Below are 10,985 nucleotides of genomic sequence, written 5' to 3' on the forward strand. Positions count from 1 at the left end.
TAGATTTGTTTACTCTCCCCATGTAAATACTTAGGTTCAACTTTCTTTGCTTGTAACCTTTTGCAACTATAGTATTTATTGAGTTTAGTTAAGGAACTTAATGGAGTTATTGAGAGGAGAGAGAGAGAGTTACTGACATGACATAATGAGGAGAGAGAATGGGAGTTAACCAAAGAAACAAAGGGATATGAATTTGAGTTAATAGCTTAAATATAGAAGCTACTGAGGTGAATATATAGGAGTTCATGAGAAACAAATTTCAATTTGAGAAGTCTTAAAAATTAGAAGCAGCCATTGCATATCAGTAAGCTTGAAGGGAACTCATCCGCATTAAATACTTTGAAGTTTTACAGTTGTATTGATTTTGGCTCCATAGATCTTTTTGGTGGGACTGGCTGAATAGTGAATGTTGGATTGTTGTCTCATTATATGTAAGCCCAACACTTAACTCCGGGCCCATAGGACATGGAAGCAGTCTGGGGCTCCATAAATTGTCATGTGTTCACACTTTCAGGTGATTAGGTTTAGGACCCATCATCAATGGCCTCACATTCATGGCAAAATTGGAATGAAACATTATCACATGCAGTTGCATAAATTTGGAACAAGGAGGAAACTTCTACCATAATTCATCAAAAAGCTCGAAAAGATAAGGCGTGGATTAGATTATGGACGAAATTCATCTTATTATGCTGGTCTTGATGCGGCATCAGTCCTTTACCCCCTGACCAAAGACGTCCACATCTAAACAATTTTATTTAAAAACAGTTTTATTTTCAAATTTAATACGAAATTAAGGTATAGGGAAAATCTATGATATCGGAAAGACATGGTACCCAAACAACTTTGACCAATCAAAACAATAGCTTGAATTTTGATGAATACAGAATACCATCCGATCAATCACCTCTATTATGATATTGGTTGATTGCTTGTATATTTTTCCGGTATCATAGTTGAACCATAACTCCATAAGTATATCTGTATAAGTAATTGTTTCTTAAATCAAATCTTAGGGTTACAATTTGGGCAGGTTCGAATTGGGATTTTGTCAAAATTTTAATGGGCTTAGCCCAAAGGCTTTAGCCCGAGAAACTGTAAAGTGCTAATTGGGGCCAATCCAAGTTACTTTAACTCATGGAGCTGAAGAAAAAAAAAAAACACGAACTGCTCCTATCAGCAATTCAGCATAGTTGTTTGCGTAGGATGGCAATTCAAGGAACTCCAATCCACTCCACTGGCAACACTACTTTTGCCTTCGTATGAGGAGGGGGCTTTTAACCACGTCTCTCAGCTTCCAGGTCATTTCAAAATCTTAGGCTCCGTTTGGAAGGAGTATAAATGCGGATATGTAAAATGCAAAACCTTATATTTTATATTATTTCATATGTATTTATATTTGTATTCTTTCTAAATTGAGCTTTAGGGACTGTTTGACAATATGGTTGGTTTTATTTTTGAAAATAAAACCAACTGTTACATCAGCAGAAACAACCGTATTGCTAAACAAAACACCCCATAGTTTTTGAAGATGTTATGTCAGTCCCCCTGTTTTGTTCTTTGGGTTTGGGACAAATAGGCTATGTTCTTCCTATCTTTTTACACCGTTTTCCATAATGATTAATAAAATTTTAAGGTGATTACCACTCCACCTGAAGTAAAATTTGGGATATTAAAATAATATATGGATCAATGTGGACTCTATTCAGAATGTAAAAGGTTCAATCAGGGGGTGGCCGAGTGGAGCCCATCCCCCAATCCATGTTTCATTAGCTTTTGAGCCCCAACATAAAACCCTGGCTCCGCCCTGGGTTCAATGCTAATAACAGGTTCGTTCTGGTTGTTAAATGAGCCAAAACACATTAAAGAGGCAAATTTTGCTAATAACAGGGAGAGGCAAACTTCTCCCTGGGTTCAATGCTAATAACAGGTCCATGTTCACCCCTCTCACTCTTTGACATAAAACCTTGTTTATTTGGGCCCCCGGTCTTGGTCCTGGTAATCCAACTATTTTACAATTTATGCTGGAGACCCTTCATCATGTGCTTTTCTCTCCCATAGATAGGGAGGAGGCGGGCTGCTTGATCACATGGGCTTTATCCCAACTGTTCAGCTGAGGAAAGGGGAATAAAGTATAGTGGGTTTGAGGCCCATCCTATTGTTTGGGACTTGAGACTGTACATGGTGCGTAAAGCTCCAAACGGAATTAGGGGTGGCCACCAGCCGAGTTATTTATGAATTATTCGAGTTTAGCTCGGTTTAGTTTCAACTGAACTTTGAGTCGAATTTAATTTAGAGGCTTATTTATTAATTGAGCCGAATTCGAATGATAATAAAAATAATAAGGGTAAATCTTTTAAACTATTTCTACTGTTTGCGAAATTAACTAATTATATCCTTATTATTTGAATATTCTCTAACGTACCCTTACTGTTTAGAAAATTATCATTGCTGTTAAAATATTAACTATTCCTACTGTTTTTCGGAGGTGAATGCTTTGCATACGGAGGACCTAAATCTTCGGCGTTGCAGATGACGGAGACGTGGAGTTGATCAAGCTTGTCAGAATCGCCGACGGTGATGGAAAATTAGATGGAAAACTTGTCCGCTCCTTCACTGTCCTTTTAGCAGCGGCAAACCCAGTGGCGGCGAGTTGGTGAACGTCGCCATTGCTTGGATATTTTAGAGGATTAATTACTGACCTCAAGCCGCCGGATGCTGACGGAGTTAATGCCTACAAGTGTTTGACGGGTGAATTCGTCGTCTCTTAACCAAGCAAACTTGTCCCCTACAAGTTCAAGTTGGAGGGATGTAGTAGATGTTATCCTTTGAACGACAGCACAAGGAGCCTTGTGATCATGATTTTAACATCAAATTCCAGTAACCAATTAATGAAAACTCAAATCATCAGCACTGTGTATTAATATTTTGATCATGACTGATATTGGACAAGGGAAGAAGCAATCAATTAATAATAAATGAATGGAATGGGGGTTGGGTCACGGGTTTGCTCATTGGAAACGATAGTGGGAGGATGAAGATGAAGCGGAAGAGGAAGAGGATGAAAAGGAAGACGAAGAAGCAAGTGTGCAGCGTATTGCAGAAGAAGCGGATGAAGATGAAAATGATGTCGAGGATGACGATGGAGAGAGAGACAATTACCGGAGGAGGGTTGAAGTTAAGGATGAGTCTGAGAGTCACGGAAAGAAGCGAAAGCTTAAGAATTTAGGTTACGAGTTTGCTCCTCAGGTAGCAGCACCCTCTGTTGCTGTCACTCTGTTACTACTGTGCCAAAGCCATCCTTCAGTGGCCGGAATTCCCCAGCTGATTGAACAGAGCATGAAACTTTTGTTCTCCTAGATGCTTGAGGTGATCGGTTTCTTCAGGTTGGGAGGAAGAGTCCTCGATCTGATGAATGGCATAAAGTTGCAAACAAGGTTTCTCCAGGTTTGTCTTCTCTTCTTATGGCACTCAAATTGCCTTTGTGAGCAAAGCTACCTTCAGGCCTCAGCTGTCTAGTGAGCAATGTAGAGGCGCTGGCACCAGGTGAGCTTTGACTACCTGCAAGGATGGAGACCCTCAATAAAAAAGAAAAACCTCAATGAAACTGGGAATTGCAAATCTTGAAGAACAAACAGAGTTGGTGGAAAATTAGATGGGAGAAGGATCGTGGTGGTGAATCTTTTGAAAGAAAGATTTGTCGGAATTGCCGGTAGTGATGAATAAGGGGAGAGAGAGGTTCTCTTCTTTGGCTTGGTAATAAGCTCTGATCCTTACTTACTGGTCACCGTTGTCTTGCCGACGTCAAGTCATCCCCCTTCCCAGCATCTCTATAGGTTAAGAGGAGAGATTGTTAGAAATAGTAAGAGTAGAGTTAGTCAATTGTTAGAAACAGTAGGGGTACCAATAGAATAGACAATAATGAAACAGTAAGGGTATATTTAGTTAATTTCACAAACAGTAGTGGTAATTTAAGAGATTTATCTTAATAATAATAATAATATAGATATAATATTTTTATTTTTATAATAACTAATTATTATAATTCTTAATTTTTTTATTTTTATAAAATATTTTTCTCAAATCAAACTCCAACTTACTAGCTTTTGACTCAAACCGAGTTCAAGCTCAAAGTTCTAACTCGAGCCCCGTACTACCTTGACAAGCCAAACTCGAATAACTAGCTATTCGGCTCAGCTCAACTCGACTCAAATCCACCCCTAAACGAAACAATTTAGAAGCAAAAGGCACATGAAAATGGATCAAGCTATGCACCACCACAACCCAAAATTATATCTCCCTGATCTGATGGCATGATGAATGCTTCTTTACACCCTTTTATCATCATGGAGGCATGTCTAAGTCTAACAACCTCATTCCCTTTTTCATTCTGTTTCAAGAAAAGAAAAGAACGTACTCCCTTCACCCATGAAATGAAAGTTTAAAACACAGAGTGTGCGTGTTGGGTGTCATTATTACTCCCATACAAATTTACTGTAAACTGATGCATAATGATGCCTATTTATTCTACTTCTCTCTTGTTCAAGGCCCAAGTCTTTTCTTGGATGTTAATTAAATGAAGGTGGTGATAAAAAGAAAAGAAAATCATTCAGTCAGTTTGCCGGGCGTGAGTCTCTCTGTCTCTTCTATCCAAATGCTAGGCTTTAATTGAAGCTAAAGACATTGCCACCGGTTCGGATATTACTTCGTACAAAGGGCGTTGATGGGTCAACCGGTTGGATTAATTCCAACCCCCCAAAAAGCAGCGAACCCCCAACACAATAAATTAATTCCGAATCTCCTACCCACAAGAATTCTACTCATGACTACCCACATTACACTATCTCGTGCATTGGAAACATCTCTGCGTTCATAATAATGTGTAAGAGGATTATGTGGGTAGAATGGTCGTGGATAGGAAATTTGGATTTGATTTAAAAAAGCCTGATAAACCCATAAGAAAAGCTCGACCCTTTTATTTGTATTTGCTTATTGGAATTATTTGGTGTATTTTGAACAAAAAATAGGAAAATTCTCAATTAGTATCTTGTACTTTGGACCTAGTGTCACTTTGGTCCTCCAACTTTAAAATACGATAATTCAGTATTTGAACTTTTGAAATGTGACAATCTAGTACCTATTGTTAACTAACCGTTAGGTGGCAATTAAAAAAGACACAGATGCCCTTCAACTGTCATTTAATTTGTTTATCAACCATTCAAACATTGATAAAAAATTAACAGTCTCAAATCCTTACTTCTTCTATTCATGAAAGTTGGAGTCACATTTGAATGGGCACTCTGGTGACCTCAACTTTCTTGAATAGAAGAGTCAAGGATTTAGGACTTAATTTTTTGTCAATGTTTAGATGATTGATAAAGAAATTTATATAACATTTGAAGGGCATTTGTGTCTTTTTCAAATTTCACTTAACGGCTGGTTAACAATAGGTATTGGATTGTCACGCTTTGAAAATTCGGGTAACTGAATTTCTTTCTCTCTTAGATTGCCTTATTAGATGCTGCTATGATCATGTGTAGTATCTTTGATTTGGAAGTCAAAAGTCACAGCAAAGTCCTCATTGACATCATGCATGAAAGGTACGTAGGTAATATTACCACCCCTTGGGAGGTCGCTTATTCTATGAGATGGATTCAATCTCTCCTCGCGTCTAGGTTAATGGTTTTTCACACCCTCACCTTAAGACTGTGTTTGGTTTAAAGGAAAAGGTAGCTAGGAAAAGAAAAGGAAATTTGTACAAATAACACAGCCCAAGAGAAAGAATCAAATGCGCTGATATTCATATAACGAAGCAGGGTTTCCTGCCATATAAACTCACTTCAACACTGTCCAACAATCCAAGGGCATTGCGTATTCCCGTATAGCTGTCGCTTGTCTACCTCCAAGCCTGCCAACTGGGTTGAGTGTTTAAGGGAGCGCGTGTCTATGGGTTTGGGGTAAGGTGGGATATGTCCTCCCATGCTGGCTGTGTTTTCTCTGCCTTTTGATAATGGTTACATGGCCCCCCTCCACCTGGAATAGTAAAGTTGGAGATGAAAAAAATGTGATAAAGTTGTATGAAAGGTTCAAACTATCTAGTGTATCGGTTTATATTGGTACTTTTTTTAAGTTTTATTTATTTATTTTTTTAAACTGGTTCAAAAGAATTGATTTAAGGTCTGATTACCCTCTGAACCAATGTCTGAATCGATACAATCCTTAAAAGGCGTATTAGAAAACCATTGGCATGATACATATCAACCATTATAGATTATACTAGTGCCCGCGAGAGATCCAAGTCGTTATTCTCATACAACATTATTATTGTTGTAGTTGTTAAAGATGACGTGCATATGGTAAAGTCAATAAGGTTATTCTCACCTGGGATAGAATCCTAATTCACCTTCCTCACCCTAACCGCCTAATTTGCCTAGCAAATACAAAAAATCAAAACAAAAAGGAAAATAATAAGAAGAAACAAGAAAAGAAAACTAAAAGGACCCAATAGAGACCACTATGTGAAAATTCCTCTGTATATATGGGGGCCATTACATAATGTAGTTTTTTGGACATATGATGTAATATAGTGATGCAAATTTTTGGAGGGCCCATTGGTTCTGGCCCTTGTTGTACATTTTTGCTCCATATATGTATGATGCAGGAGAGTAGTTGTACTGAAACTCTTGGAAAGCTTTGAGAATAATGCGCAAATTATGTTAAAAATCATTCAACCATGCTAAGTTTTATGATGAATACTTTTTTAAGTTGGGATCCCTCCCATGGCTGCAGGTCTTGATGGCTTATATGTATAATCTCAATGAGGGGAGGGGTTACAGATACGGAGGAAGGCTACCCCATTGCATAGCCTCATGGAGAGAGAGAGATGCCATCTTTTACCTGTCATTTCCATCCATCATGTATCAACAAATGAAATGAATCCATTATCAAATATGGATAGTGATGTGCTACCAATAACTTCAACCCTGTCTTAACAAGTCATTTTATTTGTAAATTACTTTTTGAGCTCGAAAACAACAAAATCATATGTATATTGATTTTGTCCATAAACAACAAAATCATATGCATATTGGCAAACATCCGCCTTGTTTTATGATGAAATGTTTGAAATTTTTGGTATTTTGGACAATTTTTTTGTTAATTTAATTTATTTTATTGATTTTACATTATTTTGATGATATTCTAATTTTTGGGGGGAGGAATAGATGATGGAATCACAAATTTTCAAATGAAATCTCACAAACATATTATTTGGGCAATGAATCCCATTAACATCTAAACCAATCTCAATAATATCAAACAGTTGAATGAAGTCAAATTTACAATCAAATAAATAATAAAGCTCAGTTTGGAAGGAGTATAAATACAAACATATAGAATGCAAATATATACAAAATAATACAAATTATAAGATTTTACACTCTATATATTTGTATTTATACTCCTTCCAAACTGAGCCTAATGGACGGAGTTAGCTGGGTTTTGGACTGGTAGGTTCCGATCCATTCTAACTGGACAAGTGCTATTGTGCAGCTTACATTTGCACCTCATAGATAGGGCACTCTCATTGTAATTGTGCCCGTCTTGTCAAGCCCATAATTTTTATTTCTTACTGGTTTTTGTTAGAAAAAGATGCAAAGGTGCCATTGGTTTTCCCTGGGCGGTTATATAGACAGACCCCTGTTTCTGATAAAGTAGAGAAAAGAAAATAGGTTTTAACCAGATGATTGTCATATTCTTTAACTATTTCTTTAGGAATTATAATAAATAAGTTTATGCAAATCTTGACAAACTTTACCTCAAAACATAATGGACCGATATGACCCATGAAAAGACATAGTATAAAACAAAGATGAAATGCTTTTTTGGGTCACACCTTGTCTGTAACGTGAGCATGTCAAAGAGTTGCATTAAGAGAGGGTAGTAGTTTGATAATTGCTGAAAGTGGTAGAACTGAATGTCTTATAGCTTTGTCTTTTATTAAAGAAACTAAGGGTCCGTTTGAGATGCGAGTCGATATCTTTATTCATTATTTTCGATGGTTGGAAATGCGCTTAATTGTTTTTATATTGGGTTCAATTTGGAAGGAGTATAAATGTAAATTTGTAGAATGTAAAACCTTGTATTTTGTATTATTTTGTATGTATTTGTATTTGTACTCTTTTCAAACTGAACCTTGGTGATTCTGTTTCACCTTATGTTGGTTGCAGTTCTTTTTTGGTTCTCCTTTATCCATAGTCTATACTTTGTTCTTTCTAAGGTTTTCTATCTGCGATTTTTTGCTTGGTACTATGATTACTTCCTTGTATTCATACAAGTTTCTTAGTTTGAATGAAATATAATTCTTGCCTTAAAAAAAAACTAAGGGTCCATTTGGTTCGAAATCAAAATCAAAATCCTTGGGAATTGGAATTGAAATAGTCTATGACTCTATTCCTATAGTCTGTTTGGTTCAGATGGGCATGGGAATGAAAATTGAAATCAGCATGAGTGGGATTTCATTCCCAAGGGACAGGGAATGGCCATTCCCTCAAATGGGGGAATGCCATTCTAACAGGAAGAGGAATGGAATTCTAATTCCGATTCTAGACTCCTATTCCTGCAAACCAAACGGGGCCTAAGATGTTTGATGGTATGTTGATCATCAATCCAATTTCAGCTTCAGTCATAACAGACAAAGCAATAAACAGCTCAATTGATCCACTTCAACTGTTATCAAACAGCACCTTATGCAGAAGAGTTGTTTTCTTGTTCTTTTTGGAAAAGAATCATACATGTTTCTAGGAAGAATAATCAACGGATTGTAAAGAAAGCTTGTGCAAAAACTGTCCCTTTTTTTATAAGCCCGAAGGCAATTTCATTGAGTTAAATCTTTCAATAGTACAGGTAAAAGAAACGGTGGAAAAACATACCAGGTATTTGGTCTAGAAATAGTACAAGCATGTTTTGCCATACAATGAGCAACAGAATTACCCGTAGGATGAATAAAGGAGATATGGAACTGATCAAACTCAAGCCGCAACTTCCTGCAATCAGCCAAAACATGATGCAACCTCCAAGGGACCTCTAGAGATTGGTCCAACAGGAACTTAACAATTTGTTGAGCATCTCCTTCAATCCAGATCAGCCTAATTCCTTCGTTAACAGCCAGCAATAAACCCTCCCTAACTGCCATAGCTTCCAGAACTTCTGGGTGATTACGAGGTACGTTAACAACCCGGCCCAAGTAAAACTCTCCTTTATGATTTCGAAAGACAACACCAATGCCTGATTGTAAGTCATTGGATGCTCCGTCAAAATTAATTTTAATCTGGGTTGTTGAAGGAGGCATCCAGGAGGTGGGTAGATTTGAGACCGGACCCGTAGTCACTGTATGTTCAGTTTCCTCTGGGTTGGCAATTTCAACGAACTGGGCCGAAGCTCTATTGATAATACTTTCAGGAATAAAAGGATCCCCACACATAAGGGACTTACATTTGGCCTTCCAACCATTCCACATTAAGACGGCCCCAAAGCTGAATATGGATTTGTCATTATTTTTCCATAGCATCGACAACCACTCACCCAACTCCCTGAATTGCCCAAAGTCCATTTTTGAGCCCAAAACAGAACCAAACCACACCGGCCTCATGGCGGGACATAGAAGAAAACATATATCGTCCAATTTAGGAGCATGTCTAACCATGACAGCGCTGGTTGGTAAGCAATGGTTCAAACATCTCCAATGAAAAATGAGAACTCGAGGAGGTAACTTACTACAGCTCCAAAACTCTTTCCAAGAGACATCGGGGAAAGTCCAGCCACTATTAGAGGAACACGCCTCATCTCTGCATAGAAAGCGGTATGGTGATGAACAAGTGAGCTAACCTTTAGGAGAGTGTGTCCAAACCCATCTGTCACAAGCGAAAGCTGGATTCAATGAGAAGGGAGTACGAAGAATAGCTTCCATAGTATTAGCATCAAAAAGAGCTTGAATCTTAGAAGAGCACCAACAGCCAGTAGTTGGATCAATGAGTCATTCCCTCAAATGGGGGAATGCCATTCCAGTAGAAATAGGAATGGGATTCCGATTCCATCCAACCAAACAGTTGGAATCGGAATAGCCCATTCCGATTCTGATTCTAGACCCCTATTCCCATGACCAAATGGGGCCTTAGTAAATATTAAAAATGTGTTTCAATTCCACTTAAAAATCCAACTTAATAAACACTAATAAAAATAATAAATTTAAATATAAAAGTATTAATTGATAGGTTTAATAATACTATTAGACAACTTATGAGTTGAGACCTTAATAAACGCTAATAAAAATCCAAAAAAATCTGAAAAACCTAAACATAATTAAAAAATATTGAAAATTAACAATATTTTATATTAATAAGGGTATTTATTAAAAATAATTAAAAAGTACAATTAATAGTATTTTATTATTAAAAATACCAAAAAAATATTAAAAAAACCCAAGCCAGAATTTATTGAAAAATATTAAAAATTAGTTGTATTTTTACTAAAAGAAAATGCAAATTAATTTTATAGTGACTAATATGCAAAAATAAATGATGAAAATACTGAAAATTATTGAAAAATACTCATATACAAAAATTACTGAATAATAATAAAAAAAACATCAAAAATTAATTAAGAATCCAAAAATTCTGAAAAACATAAAGCTTAATTAAAATACTGAAAATAATTAAAAAAATTAAATTAATTGTATTTTATTGCAACACATACTAAATAATAATGAAAAAATAATGTATTTTATTATTAATAGTAATGTAATTAACAATAATTGTTTTAAAAAATCTAATTAATAGTAATTTTTATTTAAGCTATAAATAGTAGAAATTTACATTTAATTAGTTTTATACAAGAAATTAGCAATATTTTTGAGAATATGATAATTTCCAAAAATTACTATATTGTAAATAAATATAATAATTTAATAATTACAATATTTTAATAGC

General features: G+C 36.1%; 1 protein-coding gene across 1 annotated transcript; it reads right to left on the minus strand.

Moving 5' to 3' along the window:
• Positions 1-8,875: 8,875 nt before the first annotated feature.
• LOC109114935 (uncharacterized) lies at positions 8,876-9,610 on the minus strand. Its single transcript, XM_019198392.1, has one exon. The coding sequence runs from the start codon at positions 9,608-9,610 to the stop codon at positions 8,876-8,878; it is 735 nt and encodes a 244-aa protein (XP_019053937.1).
• Positions 9,611-10,985: the final 1,375 nt, after the last annotated feature.

This window comes from Nelumbo nucifera, chromosome 2 (genome assembly GCF_055504915.1).
Source record: "Nelumbo nucifera cultivar China Antique chromosome 2, China Antique-T2T, whole genome shotgun sequence".
Lineage (NCBI taxonomy): Eukaryota > Viridiplantae > Streptophyta > Magnoliopsida > Proteales > Nelumbonaceae > Nelumbo > Nelumbo nucifera.

Coding starts and splice junctions, on each gene's coding strand:
- LOC109114935 (XM_019198392.1), bottom strand. CDS start 9,610: ATGGACTTTGGGCAATTCAGGGAGTTGGGTGAGTGGTTGTCGATGCTA.